Consider the following 20,531-nt stretch of genomic DNA (forward strand, 5'->3'; position numbering starts at 1 on the left):
ATCCTTGTGATAAAACCTTTGAAAATGAGGGTAATCTCAAAGCTTGTGCAGTTTGATGTATCTTCATCACGATCCTTTTCACACCATTGCACAATGGACCCCAGCTGGAGCTCCTAGAAGACATTTTATTCTCATGAATGTCTGGTTCCAAAAGAAGAATAAGTATGATACTGCCAGCAAAGTGCTATTAGCTCAATATTGTTGCTCATGAATCAGCAAAGATCCTGAGTATATTTTTTCCTGGAAATTGTTTTAGCCAGAAGGGTTTCTCCGCGTTTTGGGATCTGAGGGCAGAAAGAAAGGGAGAGTAAAGTAAAATTACTTTGACTTGAGCTGAAAAATCATTTTTAAAGTAACAGTTATTTCCAAGCAAACTAAAAATATTAAGCTTGACACAGCTGTTTGCTGTCTCCAGTGCTGCCATGCTGTGCATGCAGGTTACTTACTACTTAAAAGTGGTTAAGAAGATAGGAGGCCTTGTTTGAAAGCATCAATAGGAATATCAGTAGTAGGTAAGTTTTTGAATGATGCTAATGGAAAAGGTTTTTCTGATTTTATCCAAAAGAGTTCTTTCCACATGGCTGTCCTAGACAAGCTCAAATTACATTTGGTGGTGTTTGTGTTAGAAATCTGTAGTGTGAGAAATATGGAAAATATTAGTAGAATCTGGTTTATAATTGAAAGAGGTGCTGCCAAGGCCAAAATCATGTAAAAAATAATACTGTGGCCAGTACTAACACCTTGGATTGTTGAGACTCATTGGTGCAGTTGTGTTGATCTACATTTTGCCATCCAGTCTGTTAATTGCTATGTGTGTTGCATTCAGACCGAACTGTGAAATCAGTCAGTTGTTCCTTTTCATAATTTCATCTTTTTCTTTCACCAGTCACTTTACAATGTACAATGGGTCCTTTCTGGGTAGCCAAACACAATAGGAAGTACGCAGTTAGAAGAAGTCAGCCATCCTTGAATAATACCCATCAGGCAGCTTTCTTAGCTTGTAAGAAAGAAGATCAAGAGGCAATCTGATTACAATGCTTTTTGCAGGGAAACAAAACCAGATGCAGTCTTTTCATCCTTGTGGTGAAAGTCAGAACAAGGACAAATAAATGTAAGTTAAATCCACACATACCCATAAATAAAGCGAGGCATAGATTTATAGATACAGGTTCTCCTGCTGCCAGGTTTCTCCCAGCATGAAGACCTTAAAGGGGAGTCTGGTGCTTTTCTAGAAGTGGTGCTTTAGTCCGAGCAAAGTTGTTGAGGTTCAGGTGAAGGTAGCACAATGAAATTCTTCAGCCTGTCACAGATTTACTGACCTAACGATCTAGGCCGTCATTAAACTTAATGGCTTCTGGAGAAGTAATAAGGGCAGGAGTCTTTTCAAACACATTGAAAAGAAATATAAAACATTTATAAGTAGATATATTTTAATGCCTGTAGAATTTGTTCTTTTCATATTAGGTTTTGCCAACCCCCTTTTAGCCAGCCAGCCTGCACAGCTATTTCATAGGGGAGCCGGAATAACAGTGCTGTCTGTCTAGAAGAAGCACTTTGTCCAGTTTATCTCATATGTCTGCCAAGGTCTGTCAGGGTGCACAAAGGGTTGGCTAATTAAATAAGGAGAGTGAATGGCTCCAGGACTGTCTCCATAACCTGGGGTAGTTTGGGGGCACCAAATAGGGTGTCTGGGAGTCTGGTGCCTTGCAGAGATGCTCCTATAGGTTCTGGAAGAGTTTTGGGTTGAAGTGATAGTTTGGATCAAGTCTTTTGTGACATGAGAATGGTCAGATTGGGATGTTCTCAGACCTGAGTTTCATTTGGGTATTCCCTCTATGGGACTTCACATACCATGAGATGAAACCCTCTTCCCATATCTCAGTGTTTCCAGAAAGAACTTTTGGGTGGTAGAGCAGCAAGAGTTGGTTTCTCAGTTGTTTTGTGAAATTCAGTAAAATCTTCAGAGGGAGGGAATTGAGTCTAGGTGCGTGCTGTGTATTTTAACTCTCCAGCCACGTCTCCTTTGTTTCTCTTCCTCTTCCATATCTGACTATCAGGAGCTGCCTCCCTGCTAGTGACCTATGGGTTGTAATGTACTCACAAATGCTTTGTCTCATTTTTCCTGATGACTCTATCTTCGTCTTTGCTTCCAATCCAGTAATCTCTCTTTCACTGTCTCACCCTCCCTTTCTTTTGTGTGTCACTTTTCTCTCCTCTAAAGCACATTTATAATGCCTTAGCACCAGGCGCTTGCATGATTGTCTCTTGTGTTGCATTCCTCAGGACGCGTAAGAGATGTTTTAAAAACCTTATCTCACTGTTTACAATAGCTTGGTGCTGCTGTTTAATAAATTATGAGGATAATTGGTTTTTCAGAGTTCACGTCTACAACGTATTACAGCAGGGATGTAACTGTATCTTTCTTTCACTTATCGCTCAGAAACACTTCATATAAAACACTGAAATAAATGTTTTAGTAGCACATGGTTAACAAATTTAAGACAAACCTTTCATTGAGGATTTCTGCTCTAAGCATTCCCTGTAGGAATCGCTGTTTTTAGGGCCTGTTCCTGGAACCCCGCTAAACCACTCCAGAGACTCCCGATGAGTTCCTTGGGCTTTGGACTGCCCAGATCTCATAGCAGCAAAGTCATCTGGTCTCCATATGGCAGACAATCCAGGTTCACCCGAATACTTCTACAATGCAAGTGACCTTAGTTTGCGTGATCGAACGGTGGACATGTTGTGAGCTGGCATGTGATGTGGGAGCTGCCTCAAGGAAGAAGGCAGTGGAGGAGACCAGAGGTGTAGTGAGGGCTTACAGAGCCCATTGCCAGTACAGGGTGGTGACCAGAAAGTTCTACAAGGTGTGTGAGATTCTCATCACAGATCAATATATAAGAAGAGACTACACCCCTCTCTCCAAAACTTTGTGTCAGCTCATGGTATTAGTGTATTATCCTGTATAATATCTGCACCAAGTCGGTCGGAAGCTTATTCTGTCTTCTGCTGTATGTCCAGGTATATCTAGTTTGCATTTGTATGCCTTCCCAGACCAAAACCATGCCACAGCTCAGCTTCCAGGATCCTTTCACCCTGCCTTTCCTTCAAGTCTGCCTGAAATGGAGTCACTTAACAAAGCAGACCTTTTATTCCTGCCCTCCCAAGAGACACACTCTCCCAAAAAACATTAAGGACTGTGTCCCCCTACAAGAGGGCAGCATCTGGTCTGTAGCATCAAAGCTTGATTGGTAACACGGGGTCATCTTGAACTCTTTTCTAGATACAGAGGGAAGACGTACAGGGCGACTGTTAAGATTGTGCGAACATCGGATCAGGTGGCGGATTTCTGCAGAAGAGTCTGTGCAAAGTTGGAGTGCTGCCCCAATTTGTTCAGCCCTGTGCTGGTGGCTGAAGTCTGCCCGGAAAACTGCTCCATTCATACTAAAACCAAGTACAGTGAGTATTGGCTGCAGGACTTGTTGCTAGCCAGGTATCAGAGCAGTGGGATACTATGTGTGAGCTAGAACATGAGTGAACATGAATTGGGTAATGCATTAATAATGAGTAGGATTCATCTCATGTAGGTTGAGTAGTTATTTAATCCTGACCACTATGTGCTCCCTTAGTATTCTGTGCAGAGAAACAGGCATTGCCAGAAAACAGTCCATCTCACCCCGTCCTAATATATCTCTTGGAAACTCACTGCTCCTTGGAAGTATTGACTTTTCTTTGTATGCAAAGTTAATTTAAGGAGCACATAAAAGGAGCCTGCAGTGGCCAGCTGAGATTTAAACTGCTGCATCATTGTTGTCAGTGTTACTGTTATTACTGGTCAGTGTTAACTGATATAACTGGGTCTTAAACTGGTGAGGAAAGTGGAAGTGGGTCCTTCTATCACAGAAGTTGCAATGAACCAGTATGATTGATTTGAACTGATTTGCTTCTGTTCAGTGCCAGGGTTGAAGAAGAAGCAGGCTCGGAGAGATTCATATCACTGAGTATGGGTTTCTATAGAATTTTACACCTGATGGACTCCTAGCTCCCATTGGTAGTGAATGGAGAGCTGGAGGGGTACAGCTGGGGGATCTACATCTGTGCTTATCTTATCCTAGAGCTGATGTTTCTATTTGGCCAGATGAATGGTGCCCTAAACTCCATTGATCTTGTGAAAAGCTCGGTGCAGTTACAAACTTTGATATGGGTGCCAAGTACCATTTTACATGTCCAAAGATACTCTGCTTGTCAGCCCCAGAGGATGATGTAGGGCATGTAAAAAAGCAGATGAACCAAGCCCCTGATGTAAAGCCAGGGGATTTTCACATCCTTAATTTCAGCTTGGGCCAAGAAATACTCAGAGTTAGAAAACAGAAACAAAACACATTCCTTTGTGCATTGAACCAACATACATAATTCAGGATAGCTGGCCCTCTCTACCCTCTGCTGAAACTATTAGCAGCTGAAAATGTGTCTTAGGCTGTTAACTCATGCAGAAGGGCATTAGATCAAGGATGAAACATGTTGGCTTACTCGCTTAAAATTGCTGCTCAGCTTAGTGGAAACTTTCTCTAAGTACATAGTGTGGGGTTAAATTCTGAACTCATCACCAATAAAAGTGCATACATAAAAGCTGTAACACTTTGTGCTAGACCACAATGACATCTTATGTATACACTGGATTTTTTTCCAAATCAAGGCATTTTAAAGTTCCTCATAAAAGTGCACCTAGAGTGTAATACCGAATCAGTAGCGAAAAGCAAGCTGAAGTTCCCTTCTTTTGGTGGTTTAAAGTTTTCAGTGAGAATTTTGCTTTAATTTCTCCAGCTTATTATTATGGGAAGAGGAAAAAAATCATTAAGCCGCCAATTGGGGAAAATAACAACATGAAAAGTGGTCATGTCAAGCCAGCCAGACGCAGAAAAAGGCGGAAATCCATCTTTGTGCAGAAGAAAAGGAGGTCATCAGCTGTTGATGTGAATGCTGCAGGCTCTGGAGAGGTACGCATTGCACTGGGATATATCAGCAAATTTCCCTCATTGCTCCCCCCCCACGCACTTTTGCATCTCATTTTTGAGGGACTTATCAGCAACCTCCCCCCACTTCTGTTTCCCATTTTGAATTCTTCTTTACCACTCTCTGCTTCTAAGACTGGACTGGTTGTACTGGGACATTTTGAAGATTTCTGCTATCAATTGCAGCTGCTTCATGCAACCCAAAAGAAAACTCATTTAGTTAAATTTCCTCCACCAATTTAGTTAAATTCCCTCCACTTCAGCTGGAGGGGAGCAACTTCTTATCCACTATAACTTGATTGCTTGCATCTTCATGACTTAGTCCTCATTTAGGTGTGGTTCAGCCTCATTTCCTTAAATTATACTTCTTCAAGGGAATTTAGATTGAAATAAACCCATTTTAAGATGAAATCAACCATTACCTAAGTTTTTTGGCCTTTCAACCAATATAACTAATTTGGTATAAATTTTATTTCACTTAAGGCCTGTGCCTTGGATATGCCTTGGATGCATGATCAGAGCTTGACTGTCAAAGTCATTTGGGCAACTTAGGTATATATAATATTCAAAATACACACTTCCCATCAGTTGGTGTATGTCTGCAAGCTCTGTCTGACAAAACTCCCAGGAATCTGCTGAATGTTTCATGCCAGATGAGTTATTACCATCGCTCTTTTGTTAGAAACATACAAAAAAAAAAAGAACTTGTTCACTGGGTATTTTTTACGTTTTGTGACAAATCCAAATTGAGTGTTAATCTACATAGCACTGTAATGAAAATGAGATAATTTGGTTAAAATAAATGTTGCTGTGGACTGCCATGGACATGGGTGTGCAGTTTGATGTGGTGCCTTTTGAGCTGCTGCTGTATTCATGTCTGAGGCTTGCTACCATTTCTCTGATGGTCCTTGTGCAGGAGAGTGAAGATGACGAGCCAGATGCGATGGAGGATGAGACAGGAAGCGAGGAAACGAGCTCTGAGCTCCGTGATGACCAGACTGATACCTCCTCCGCCGAGGTGCCTTCCACCAGGCCCCGGCGAGCGGTTACCTTGCGGAGCAGCACCGAGTCGGACAGACCTCCGCCCACGGAGAGGGCCCGGCGGAGCCGCAAACCCCAGCCCCTCTCCTTTGGTGAGGCAGAGAAGTGCACGCAAGTCAAGGAAGTGAGTGTGCCTGCAAGCTCCCAAGTAATGACGTGTTTTCCCTAATGTTTTCCCTAATGTTTTCCCTAAAGACCAGATGATCTTGGGGGTCTTTTCTAACCTTGATGAATCTATGATTCTATAAATTGACCTTCAGTGCCAAGCCTTTCTCATCTGAGGAGGGCATCTCCATTCACCAGCAGCATGGTTTTCCACACCAGGTAGTTTTCTTTATGAGAGCTTTTGTTTTTTCTTAGGAAATTAAGCATGAAGAGGAAGAGAAGCTTGTCCTGGACAGTAATCCATTGGAGTGGACTGTGACTGATGTTGTGAGGTTTATTAAACTGACTGACTGTGCACCCCTTGCCAAAATATTTCAGGAGCAGGTAGAAGTCTTCATGTAACTCTTCTCTTTGTGTCTGTGGTGTTTATTCACATTAAAAAAAAAAAAAAAAAAAAAAAAAAAAAAAAAGGCAGCACATATTGGGCCTGTGGCTTCCATGAAAAGTGTATGAGTAGGCTTCAGATTCCCTGAGACCAAGCTGTAGCAAAGAGTCTGATGAGGCGTGGCTACCCTTGGAAATTCAAGTCAGAGCCTTGTCAGATACTCAGAGGGAACAGAAAGCCCCCAAACTGAGACCTTGGCAAAATCTAGAAGTTTGGTTATTTCTTGTTTGTTGTTCTGTGGTCCATGCCAAGGTCAACAGCACAATCCCAGCACAGCACAGACACCTTAGAGTATCAACAGATAGTGGTTATTTGGTACATATACAGCTGTTTCTCTTGGCTACATGGTTGCTCCCTGTCTGAAAATATTGGCCAGGGAAGCAGAAAACTGACAATTGAACCCCAAATTAGCTGATTTTGGCACCAACCCCTAGGTGCTTCAAGTATGTAGGCACCAATTCCCATCTACATCTTTTTGAAGATCTGGCAGTCAGGCAGGCCCTTGGGTGACCCAATTCCAGGAGATGCCAAACATCTCCCGTTAAGGAGGTAAGTTTATGGGAGTAGAAGCCAATGCCCTTCATCTCAAGTTAGTGTGAACATGTAAAATTTATATAGAAACAGCCATTCCTTGGCTAATGAGTAACAGCAACTGCTGAAAGAAAAGGGCAGCTCTAGGAAATCATAGTTAGAAAGAAGCAAGTGTGGTTAATTAGTCCATAGCCAATGGCACCCAGTGGTATGGCCCACTGCATGTCGAACTATCTCTGATTTTTCACTGTGAATAGCTCAGTGCCAGAGTACAGCAGCTTTGGCTGGGGGAAACTGAAGTGTGAGTGTAGAGCAAGGCTAAAACACTCCTGTAGCACAATGCTGTAGTCGCTGCACTGCAGCTTGCTCCAACCATTTGTTAATCAGCCTGGAATAACTCCAGGGCTTGAAAGCCAACCCTGTCCCTCCTGTGCAAGAGAATTTTATAGGAACTTTAATCAAACACAGATGACTGGAGCTTTTCCTTGTTATTTGCCATACCATCAAGGCATAGCATCAAGCTTCACCGTAGGAAGAACCTGAAAAACAGGACAGTCCTGATCAAAGCAGTGTTTAAGGTGTCCAAATCCTCCTTGTGTTTAACACTACCTAATAAGGGCTGTCCTGGGGAGTTTATGTTGCCTGGGAGTTACTGCGCTTTTTCTGCACTTACATTCTGATCCTCCCTAGGGGGTAAAAAACAGTCTTGTAGCCCACTGGTCTGCTTCTCAGTCCATTAAAGAGTAAAGAGGACTTGAGCATGTAATTAAAAGGAGGATCATAAAGCCAACAGAAATCCCTCATAAAATGTCTTTCGTCTGGGGTGCTAGTTCAGAGAGTTTGGAGCATAAATATGTCTGAGGGAAGGAGGTGACCTCTGAAGGACCCTTCACCACTCTGTGATTTTGTGATATCAGAGACTGCAAGAGCTCTTCTTGGTTGTTCAGCAGCTTATGAAGAACAAGGCAGATCTTGGGTGGACCAGGGGACACAACATGGACTGAAGCAGACATAAACCTGTGCTAAGCAAACCGTGTGCCAAAAAAGAGGAAAGAAGGGTCTGGCTTGGCACTGGGACTGACTTCAGTTCATCCATTCAGCTCCCTGCTGTGTTTCCTGGTGTACTCTCTGCAACCTTCTCCTTGCCTCAGTTGCTCAGCCATGGAATGGGACATACCTGATCTCTGTGGTCGCCTCTTTAGAAGGCAATCCAGCATTTTCACAGCTGGGAGGCTTTTCCCAAATGGTGGGTGAGGTGAGAACCTATGAATACACAACTTCCAAACAAAGCATTAGGTACCTCAGAAAAAGGAGATGGGTTGCATCAAACTGAGAGAAAAGGGCAGAGGACAAAACTGTCTTTAATTTTTGGGGTAAACTTCTCTTCTTGCTTCTCCATATCTGGTTCTGCTTTCTGCCTTCAAGAATCCATAAACAAAACTGTTATCACTGTGTTTTTCCTCCCCAGGACATCGATGGCCAAGCCCTCCTGTTGCTGACACTGCCCACGGTGCAAGAATGCATGGAGCTGAAGCTTGGTCCAGCCATCAAACTGTGTCACCAGATTGAGCGAGTAAAAGTTGCTTTCTATGCACAATATGCCAACTGACTGCACTTCTCCATTTCTTTCTGCTCCCCTTCTTGTTCCCTCTCTTTTTTAGCATTGTGACTTGTTCAAGTTTTTCATCCCCTCCCTCTTTTCTTTTCCAAAAACACATGGAATTGGAAGCACTGGGAATTAATCTATGGGGGAAAAAATAACACAACGAAAAACTAGCAACAAATTGAACTAATTTTTCAGTACTTGTAGTAAAGCACACTGAAAGATTGCTGGCATCTCTCCTCGTGAGCCTCGCCAACCCATTACGCTGTGGTGCCAGGCCAGCTTGGATCAGACTGTTTGTCATTCTTTAAAGCAAACCTACTGATGGCAGACACATTCCCAAGGAGAATGGTGGACATTTTCGGCTGATGATGGTTTGTGTAGGTCAATTTCTGGATGTGAACAATGCTTTTTTCCAACTCTGACACACTTCTTTCATATTGAAATGGAAGTGAACATCTGTAACACGACCTGGGCTTTACTTCAAATTGATCTTAGTGATTGTTGGGCTTTTTTTGACCCCCTCTCCAGTTGTACAAAAGGATGAAGTATTCTACCAGTCGTACACTATTTGATATACTGGAGTGATTTATAAAGAAGGACTCAACCCATGGTTTCTATATGGTATCAGACAAAGCTGCAGTGAATTGACAGGGCTGCACCAAGACCTAAAGCACAGTAGTGCTTTCTGAGCCACGCTGGCTGTGTACAAGAAGCTGAATGTCTCAGTGATGGGATCTGTACAGTACTGCATTCTTGTAAAGGACCATGCATGATATCCTTCACAGTCAAGCCCATCCAGTTAAATTCAAGTCACTTCAAAGGCCTGGCTTTGGAGTCCATGGTGTGAATAAAAAAAAGGGGGGGTTCTGATTTAATGGTGAGACTGTTGAGAAAGTGCTGATTTCACTTGCACTTTCATGAATCTGGTTGATAGGTATGAATAAAAATCATCAGTGTTTTCAAGCTGCAGTATTTTCAGGTAAAAAAACAGCTGAGGATCCGGCCCATTGCACCCTCTGTCACCAGTCTGTAGACAGCCCCCAGATTGTCCCAATGGCAACCTGGCCAGTAAAACTGGGGGCTTGCTTTGTGCCAAGTAGGGTGTGCACCAGAGAGGGTTTGCCTTAGTTGTATATATGTAGGATAAGTATTTTCCATTTACTTTACAGGGATATATGACCCTCTGAGTCCCACATGTTGAGCCTGATTTTTCTATAATCCAGAAGAGGTCGGTGGCATCACATTGGCATAAAATTCTTCCAAAAGCAAGAGCCAAACTGATTCTTCAGATCAAGTCTGAATTTTGATCTGACTTTAAGGTGCAATAAAATTGAATCTATCCATCAGAAAGTGAATTGGATGGTTTGTGCTGAGTTTTAGCCTGATTTCATAGGAAACCACTGATTTCAGCAGACTTTTATTCACAGATCACAAACAAACCATAGTTCCCTGGCCTCAGTGAACTCACTCTTGACATTTAATAGTGATATTACAATGCTGTAATGCCAGAGACACTTTGTTAAGACCTCTTCAAAAAGAAATGCCATTTCTAGCCCTAAATCTGAAAGCAGTGCTTATGGCCCCCACCTCCAGCAGTTACCGTATGTTGACAACAAACTTGGATCAGAAAATCCTACGGACCACCATGTGCTCAGAAAAACCTCCTGGCCAACACCAGGCTATCGCAGCTGCCTTCTCCTTCATCAATTTCCACCTTAGATTCTTTGGATTAAAGGTGGAAAGCCTTGGAAATAAACATTCTGGACAACATCCAAATCTGCTCTGGAGCATGTGTTAGGCAACAAGTATTGACTCTTTGACATGCATCCATGGAGACTTTCTAGTCTGTTTTTCAGGGAGTTTCCTGATTTGCCACTGAAGAATGTGATGGGTGCAACCACTGCAGACTGGGCCAGATTCTGCAAACTCCTGGGACATCACCGAAGATTTTCTTACTTGGGATATCAGGACTGGACCTGCTGTCAGCTGTTGTCTTGCACTGAAGATCTTGTTCAAGTTTTAACCAAATGAAGGGAAAAGAAGTAGTCACCTTTGTGCCAAATGGTTTCCTTTTGTTTCTCAGAAATCCAGGAACAGGATTCTGGACTGTTGCAGACATTCAAAAACTCGGCTTTAGGCTGGATTTCCTGCTACTTTGGATTCCTCTAAAGATCCCCTAAAAATGTCTCCTCATTTCACCTCTGAAAAGAAAGGGATTCTGCCCAGCAAAAAGAGTAGAGCTGGGAAAACAAAACAAAACAAAACAAAACAGAGAGGGTGCTTCTCCCAGCTCCACCCTGCTTCAGCCAGCTCCCTCCCACAGCTGGTACAACATCTGCCTGCAGGGGATGGCTCCCAAAAGACTGCTGTCAGAAGAACAAGTGTACGAGGACGTTTCAAGGAAGGGAAGGAGAATGACTTCACTAAGCAGCATCCTAGTACCGATCCTTTGCTTAGCACGTCCACCTTCTTCTGAGCATCCTTTGCTACTCTGATGTTCCTTGGAGTTTCTGGCTGCTGGGATTTGTCAGAGACATGTAATACTTGCTGGGATACATTGAAAAAATGTTCAGTGCTTTCTCCATCAACCCTGTAACTGTAGATATTCCTATGGCAGCTAACTACTCGTAGAGGCTTGGTCAGGGAGCAGACAGCCACAGACTCTAGGAACAACCAGCCCGGGTGCTGGCCAAGCTGGGGATGGGTGGAGCATTGAGCCCACCACATGGGAGTCTTTACTGATTGTTCAGGGAAGTTAAACCATATTTAAAACTCACCTATTAAACAAACAGACAAAAAAAGAGTTTACTTTTAGCTCGCACTGGCTCTTTTATTTCCTCAGGTTTCTCTCTCCTTACTATTTGTCTTTCAATTTAATGTTCTCCAGTGTCCTCTCGTTTATCTCTCTCTGTTCTTTAGCAGAAGATGATAACCTGAAATTAGCCTAAAATTACCTTGTGTCAAATGGGTGGTGAATGGTTTAATGTTATTATTATTATTATTTAGTCTACAAGATGGAAAGAAAAAGAGAATTGGGTTACTGTTGTCTGTTGCACTGATTGCCTTCCAGAGAAGCTGGAGCTGAACCTCTTAGACAATTTCTTAAACTAGAGGGGTAAATGGGCTTGGCATACTTTAATTGGGCACTACACTCATATTGCCACTTGAAACTCTAATCTCTGAAGAGATCAGAGAGAACTGCCTATTCTTGCTTGCGCTTCAATTCCTGAAAATTAGCAAGGCTTTGGAGTAATGTACTTCAGAAAAGATGTTTGAAATGCATTCTTATTAGGCTAAAATAACACTTCTACTTGCTGTGTAGAATCTATGTAGAAGTATAAACCACTGGAAGGTTTTTTTTGGTCCTGCATAGGTTCTGGGTCAAATGCAGAGCTGGTGCAACTTCATAGGTACACCGGTAACATTGGTGAAGCCATGTCTTCTCCCATCCTGTTCTGAATTTGGTACCCAGGGCAGAATTATTGCGTTAGCAGTTTAAAAAGGCCACCACTGTACAATGCTGAATTCGTGATTGTCCAAGACCATTACCAAGGGCTGAGGAGCAACCATGCAGTTGCTTTTGGGCTGTTGGATGCTGACCTTCAGCATGTTCACACAGACTGCTTTTCTCCCACAGAAAGGGTGTGCAGGCACCTGTTGTTGGCCTCTCTTCAGGTACATAGGACTGAGGATGGACATTTTTAGAGCTTTGTGCTCTGGAGCACAAGTAAGGGATTGCGGAGCATATGGCACCTGCCCATCTCCATCTGGCTTCTTTTCAGCTTGAGCTGAATCAGGCTGAACAGGTCCCAGGGCAGGTCCCTGCTCCCTTCCCAACCCCATCAGCACTTACCTTACAGAATTCAACCAGCTCCTAGTCTTCAGGCCCAAAGCACTGGTCTCTGACATTGAATTAAAAGGGTAGCTTAATGAAAATGCCCATGATTTCCAGCTGGTTGTCCTGCCTCCTTCCTGCACCTCTCCCACCCCCCAAAAAAAATGTTCTCTTTGGTTCTTCTTCCCTTTCCAAATTAAAAAGACAGCTCCCATCCACACTCCCTGTTCTTTCCTCAATGCCAGGGTGACCGAACCCTGGCTGTTTCTACCTCTCAGAGGCATGTTGGCCTCAGCTCTGAGAAGGATTTCAGGGTCTTCAGCTCCACCGTGTTAACCGTATGCACTAGCTCTTGAGAGTTTGATCCTGCAGGGTGCAGAAAACCTCCTAGAAATGCTGTGGTAACCACTAAGATCAGGGCAATGCTTACACACCCTGTCCTTAGTGAAGCATCTAGCAGATGCATGTCCTAGCTGAGATGGCCTCATCTATACTGACAGAGGTATTTGAATGTTGGGTAGGATTTACAGAGTGTCTCAGTAAGTTGGATACATAAAGTCCATTAAGATTTCAGATCCTTAAATCATTAAGATTTAAGGTAAGCAGCTAATTTGCCTTAAACTGGAACATCACCATTCCTTGGCTTTAAACTGCAATCTTCTGCAGTCCACAGGCGTTGTCTGAAGCAAATGCTGTCTCAGCTCTTTGAAGGCCAACCAGAACCATTGGGCCACCATAATCAATGACTGGTCACCTGAAAAGCCTGCTCTGGTGTTTTCAGGGCATAAAATTGATTGTGATGGAGCTGCTGTGTAACTGCAGTGTTTTAGACACTCAAGGTATTTCAAATTCTTTTTGCTTTTCTGGTACAGAGTGTCTGGAAAATTGATGCAGCTCAGACTGTTCCTCCCATTTCAAAATTCAAGTGCCAAAAGAGAAGAACATGCTGCAACTGAACACCATTAAAACCAGCTTTATTACATGCGGATAAATATAGTCTCAAGGGCTCCATTTTGGTGCTAAGATACGTCATGCTGTATTTTCCATTGCTTGGAATTACAAAGCTGATTCCCTTTTTCAAGAAATAATTTCTGTAATCAGCAACATATTAAACATTAGGATTTTATATTCTTTTTTTTTTCTTGTGACTACACATTTCTTTAATTCAGATATACTCAATAAATAAATTCCCTTCCCTCCAGTCATGTGAGTTTTGCAAAACTTTTGTACAGTGTATATATATATGTACATACATGTAAAAGCTCTTTAAAAATGTGATTGCATGCAATTTTTTTCCCTTGATAATACTTTTTGTCGTATCAGCTGACCTATGATTAAGGGAATCTGTTACTCAGGATTTGATCCAGAAGTGACCGAGGTTAGTTAAAGGGCCCTCACACATGGGCTATGGGACTAGGCCTTCACCAAATTATTTCACTTAAAAGTCAAAAAGTGTGCAGTTAATTAAAACAAAATTTAAAATCCTCCTTCTCCCAGCAGGTGGATATTCAGCTGCAATCTGCCAGACTTAACGAGAAAAGGCTCATGTCCTTAGGTACTCATGAACTCCAAAGAAAGGAGCAGAAGCATTTAATGTTCTCATCTATTATTTGGTATGATACTCCGGCAACAAGTGCAAATGATCTTAATGGCTGCATTTAGAATATGAGCCAGTCATCAAAGATGAGAATTTTACAGCCCAGTAGTCCTTTAAATGTCAGCTGTCCTGCAGGAGAAGAGTGGTTTTGTAATGATTTGGTGCCATGCACTGGAATTCTCTTGCTGAGAGAATATGAATATATATGAACTGCACAAAAACATACTGGGTCATAGTTTTAAGTACGCATGCCCTTTTTATTATTTTAGTCTTTCATGTGAATTCTTACCCTGAAAAAGCTTTCGTGTTGCTGATTTAAGACTCCCACCTCTGTAATGGCCCATGGCACAGCATGCCAGCAGAATACATTTATATCTAGTATGAGTGGGGAAGTATTTGTGGACCAGCAGTTAGTTCAAGTGAGATGTGTGTCCTGCTTAATGCAGCAGGACAATTGCTGTGTGGCAATCTACCCACAAATATTCCTGGCCTCGATACCTACCAAGGATGGTGGGGAGGGTTTCAGGAAAGAAGAGGAGGGTTGGAGTTCTGGACTTGATATATCTTGGATATAGAGAATGATCTCTCCAAGGAGGGAAGGGCAGCTATGGTCCATCAGCATCATTTCTGAAGGCTTCTCTATCTTGTTCACAATAAAGATGCTTTGAGCCTTTGCAGGGGCCAGGTGAGATGAAGGAGAGAAGCTGAAATGTCAGGGGCTAAAACTTGGGCTTTCTTCCATAGAAATAGGTGTTAGTGCCCTGAGTTCAGGTTGTTGGTCTACAAAACACTCTGTTGTGTGTTACGATGTGACAGGACAAAAATTAGCATTCCCAAGTCACCCAACCTGCTTATTGCTGCTCTAGTGTCACTAGATTTTATGGTCATTATGTCTGTTATAGCTGTGTGCACCATGTTTCCCAGTCCCTGTTCAGCCAAACCAGGTCAGGGTGTGCCACCATGTGCGGTTACTCCAGCAGCCTTCACCTTCGGGGCCTGCTTGCTAGAAAACATTCCTCTGGTGAACCGTGTCCTGACAATTCCTTGTACACAGACAGGGATATCAAGTACAGCCAAGCATCTGCTGTGGTATGGTCCAAACGAGGTGAAAGATCTCAAGTGCAGACTTTGAAAGGAGTCAAGGCTTCTTTGTCAAGGCTTCTCATGTGCCAGGGTGAGACAAGGCAAACACTCAGACCCTCCTGTCTCTTATAGAACAACATAAATTAGCTCAACAACCAGCAGTTATGGTCCATTCGTGGTGATGCACGTTGGAAATCTTTGAATTGTTTTGCATTCCAGTTTGTACTGAAGATTTGGTTCAAAACTGTGTATATAATCCCTTTGGTGTGTTACAAAGATATGTGTGTGTGTATATATATATGTATATATATGTGTGTATATATGTATGTGTATATATATACATATAAATCAATCAATGCTGGTGTTTTTACTTTTTAAAGTTCACAGGGCAAAGGGCATGTTGTTAGTTTGCTGTAAGATTCTATTCTGTATATATGTTTTCATGTAAATAAGTGAAAATCTATATTCAGAGTTATATTTTAATTTTTATTCAAAAATGAAATCCCCTTTTTACTTGAAGCAATTGTAAGCTATGTTGTTAATAAAGTAACAATAAATCACATTTCTCTTCAGGGTGGTAGTTTTTTGTTTGACTGAACAGTAAGGGTTGTGCTTTGATATATTTGGTTCTCCTTTGAGGAGGTAAGGTGAGAAAGCCATCTCTTGGCTTTGCTGCTAACACAAACGTAGCTCTGTTTTGAGTGACTTCATGCACCTTCCAGGATGGGACAGTCTGGATTTGTCCCTTGCAGTGTTAGACACAGAGGCAGATCTAGAGGCTCCCTTTTTGGTCTCTAGAGAGAAGCACCTGCAGTGAGGCTTAGGTTGGCCAAGCAGAGTTGGCTAAGGAGGTGCCTTTTGTCAGTGCCTTTGGAGGACATCAGAAAAGGTGGACTCGTCATTTAGGATGAACTCAGCCAGTAGCTGGTCTACACAGTGGTCCAATGCAGCCTCCCTATTTCAACATTCCACAGCTGCCAAGCCTCAGTTTGTAGGGTTTGGCTTTATGTACCTTCAATTCTCCACAGCAGCAGTGTTGGAGAACATGAAACAAAGAAAGTAGTGAGTTGGTGAGGTGACACAAGAGCAGCCTTTATCTGAGGACCTTCTAGGCGAGGGACAGGGAGAAGGGTGGAAGACAAGAATTAACATAATAAACTGAGCAACAGGCAAAGAATGATAGTGGTGGGGCAAGAATTACAGCGGGACCACAGCCCATGGGGCAGAAATGCAGTAAACACAAGTTCCCAAGCCCTACAGGAGTCATTAAAAGTGGGAGCAGCCATTCTGCAGTAGTGAGAAAGAGATATTTGTTGGGTCAAAAGGGTGGGCTGCAGAGATCGTGGCATGCTTTGCAAGAGAAAGTCTTGTATCACAGGTTTCCATTTCACATTGCAGGGGTCTGCAGAAATAGCTAATGACTTGCATAACCCTCGTTTTGTTCTTGCTCAGACAATCCCATTCAGATGTCTCCTGTGGATACAGCAAAAGGGAAGAAACACAATTGCTCCTTGCGTAGTCTGCTGTTTCTCTTAGTTCATCAAGACTAGCTATTCTTTTTCAGGCAAAAATACCACCATGGGCAAGCTAGTTTAGGATGATTTACAAAGAAGTTAAACCACATGAAAAATATTTTTACAATGTCAACAAAGTCTTGAAATTCAAATTCTTTTGTGTAAATCATTGTGATGCTGCAGTCACAGTCCATGCTTTGGGAAGTACAACACTGCAGGTAGAGAAGTGACCTGTCCAAAGCCTTAAAAATAAAGTATCAGTCCAGTGGACAGTGATGAGTTTAGACATATGGCTTGCTGGACCACTGGAAGGTGATGTAGAGAATGGGAAGGATTTATCCAAGGAAATAATTCTGAGCTAAATCAGATGATGACATAAAACTAAAAGAGCAAAATCTTGAATGTTTTATGATATTCTTCAGACTACAGAGGTGAAAATAAATCCATGCATCTCCCTGCAGCTTATTACATAGTCATTTAAAAGTAATGCAAGGGTCAGACACTGGTTTTTAAATTTCTGCCCTGTCTTAGGGAAGACATGCTCAGAGCTCTGCAAAACAGCTAATTTTTGAAAAATGTTAGGCAAAGTGATTTTAGTAAAACACTGGCAATAAATTCCAACTGAGTTCCTTGAAACTAATTTCCAACACATGAAATACCATTATCATGTGTGGTTTCCTCAGGGGAAAAACATCTACCAGCCTTGCTTCTGACATCACAGGCCAAGATTTTGAAGACCAATCTCCATTTTTAGTGTTGCCATTTTTCATACACGATTAATATGGGAAAGATTTCTAGATACTTTGTCTGATTTGTGGTGGGCATAATCAAGAACTCATTTAAGCAGCAGTATAAACACCCACATGCAGTTAGTTACCTCCCCCATAAAAAAAAAAAAAAAAGAAAAAGAAAAAGTTGGATTTTCATCTCTGAGGAAACACCATATTTATTTTCTTTAAAGTGAAAGAGCAACAAGAAAATGTAATTCCTTTTCATCCCTATGATTTTAGATAGGCTTTCAAGACAAATAATTATTATTAACCATATTGTTGCTTTTAGTGCTTCTGTTGTTAGTATTGTTATAATTTTTAATTTCAAGATTCACACCCTTCAGTGAAATTTAATGATGATTCTCACTCCTTCTACTGCTATGATATTTACCTAAGAGTGATACACCTCTTGCTGCAGTGTCTGTACTCAATTACCATAAGTTGATTTTATAACTGCATCTCAGCTGAAAATGTAATTACACTGTCTTCTCTAATAAGTCATGAAATCTTAAAACTAGAGAAAATAGTGCTGCAAGACACCTTGAGGTGTCAGCTTGACTGCTTCCCCTTCACAAGGCAAGACCAATTAGACAAATCTTATTCCTATCTGGCATTTGTTTAACTTGACCTCTGGATGGGTGTCAAAATATGACCTCCAGCAACATGAGATTCCCCGGCACTTCTACAACATAAAATAATAATAATAAAAAAAACGAACACCACAAAAGTGATGGCATTTGGATGATGAAGTGCAATATTCCCAGGCACAATTGCAGCACTTATCTTGCCATTGAATGGCCATCGTCTTTTTAAGCATCTCCAAAGTTGAATAAGACTAGAGATTAATGTAGCAATTAATAAAAGTAAAAGCAGAAAAATCACAGTTAAGACTGATTACATTTAAAGTAAGCAACTGCAATAACAATTTCCATTTTAAATTATTAGCTGTGGGAATAGAGCATATATGTACACTACAACGGAAAATGGCAGTGCAGGCAACTCTCCTGTAATATTTACTGCTGCCATCATTGTGCTTTTGTCTTGACAAGTCATCTCTTGAAATAAAGCATTGTAAGATAGAGCTCCCATCTTTCCTCCAGCCAATTCAATGGCCTACTGCTCATGGCCGTGCTGGCTGAAGCAGATCAGAGGTGAAGCTGCAAGGGCAGGTTCATATAGAAGGGTTTGCCCAGCCATGCCTAAAGGTAGGTCGGCCAAGAGCTGTTGGCAATGGAGAAGTGTAGATGGACTTGATCAGCTGTTAGTCTCAAGTGCTTCTGAATCAACTGGACACTCTGCCATACCTTTTTTAGGGATTTCAGTATCTGTCATGGACATGGGGTAGGAATGCTTGAGTGTGCATTCCTGCCAGTCATGACAATACAGACTCATTCTGTGGACTGTCCCCAGTAGCTAGGGTGCTAGAAAGGGTTGTTAGCTTCTGAAAGAGTTGATAGATCTTGATAATCCTAGGTGGGATCGCCAAGGAAATGGCCCCTTTTTCCCAGAAGAAGACATCAACCACTCCCCTGACTCAGCCAAAGATTAACAGCAATCTTTTAGTTTCTGTTGGTACTACACCAAACAAAGTTTGTAAATTAATAGAAACTTTTTACTACCATATATAAACTCCCCCAAATCTGCTTAGAAATCACTGTAAGTTTTTCATGTAAAAGTGGGGTCTGCACACAGCAAAAAGAGAGAAGTAGAAGAAATGAAGAAAGCAAGCAGGTCCAAATCCAACACCAGGGACCTTGTCTCCACTCACTACAAAACATAAGGACACAAATTATTCTTCTAACTTTACTCCTATGAGGAGGTAAAGATTTCTATGGATATGCATGGATGTGTAGGCACCATTGATTTTCTCAAATTCTTTTTTTTTTGTTTGTTTGTTTTTGTTTTTTTTTTTTTGTTTGTGTGCATATGGCTCTTGCTCGCATGCAAAAGTGATAACAGTTCTATTTTATTGGGGCTATTGTAGATAGCAGGTTACAGCCCTGTTGTTTAGGTGCAGATTGCTCTCTTGTACAACCCCCCTTCCCCTGAGACAAGAGTGAAGGACCTCACTCTGGTCCTCTTGCTGGCATTACCCTCACAGCAGCCCCCCCATTTCTGTGGATTTTTCCATCTGATTGACATAACTAAGTGAAACCCAGATCAACTAGTGGTTGTGTGTGCTTAGTCTGAGGTTTGCTGCTGTTATTGGAGGGGTGAAATATGTCCACATGTCTGAGAGCCCTGTATGTATCTTTCAATGTGAATCTTTCCAGGTGTATCAGATGGATATACAGAATGTACAGCCTGTCTCCGTAAACCTCCCTTAGACACCTGCAGACACACACACAGAGCACTCAGGAGATGTTCCCTGCCAAGGAGATTTGCAGTCCCTCATAAGAGACCTAGCAATAGGTGAGGACCTTCTCAGGGGGCTGAAAGTGTTGCTACCACTTTCACCGATTTATCACTGAGACCTGGAGACCTTGCAGAAGTCAGGAATCTTGCTTCCACCTGTGTAGGGTGAGATCACACATATCTCTAGGGAAGAGTGTGCCAGGGGAGATCACGTCAAGATGCAATCATCACTCACAGGTTGCATGCAAAAGTTACGTTTTAGTTCATATCTGGAAGGACCCTTGAATATCTGAACTGTTAATCTTTAAGCTTGAGTTTTCACAAGAAATCTGTGAGCTCTGCAGAGCTGCTGGACATATTGCTGGCAGTAGTTGTGTTTTACCAACACAGCTTTTTTTTTAGAGCCTCCACAGCTGGAATTTACCTAGCCAAGGAGGGTCTGAGCACAGCCCTGCCACAACTACTATCACTCAATGCCCCTTGTTCATGAGTGCCAGACATTTTACACCTTGTTTTTGTGCTCTGTTATGAGGAGATTAGAGACAAGCACAAAAGGAGAGAAGAGTTGGGAACCTGGACACCATCAGAGGACCTACTGCAGGCTGAGTTAGAACTAAACTATCATTTTATTTGGGAA

At 42.1% G+C, this 20,531-nt stretch overlaps 1 protein-coding gene across 2 annotated transcripts in view; it reads left to right on the plus strand.

Annotated features, from left to right (window-relative positions):
* The window catches only part of SFMBT2 (Scm like with four mbt domains 2), a 108,036-nt gene extending 97,027 nt beyond the window's left edge, over positions 1 to 11,009 (plus strand). For both annotated transcript variants that reach the window (XM_068670082.1, XM_068670084.1), the window contains 5 exons: positions 3,284 to 3,459; positions 4,825 to 4,997; positions 5,929 to 6,177; positions 6,414 to 6,542; positions 8,603 to 11,009. In XM_068670082.1, the coding sequence (XP_068526183.1) occupies positions 3,284 to 3,459; positions 4,825 to 4,997; positions 5,929 to 6,177; positions 6,414 to 6,542; positions 8,603 to 8,743 (868 nt within the window). In that variant the 3' untranslated portion in view covers positions 8,744 to 11,009. The remainder of the gene's footprint in view (positions 1 to 3,283; positions 3,460 to 4,824; positions 4,998 to 5,928; positions 6,178 to 6,413; positions 6,543 to 8,602) is intronic.
* Positions 11,010 to 20,531: the final 9,522 nt, after the last annotated feature.

This window comes from Anas acuta, chromosome 1 (genome assembly GCF_963932015.1).
Source record: "Anas acuta chromosome 1, bAnaAcu1.1, whole genome shotgun sequence".
In the NCBI taxonomy this organism is placed as follows: Eukaryota; Metazoa; Chordata; class Aves; order Anseriformes; family Anatidae; genus Anas; species Anas acuta.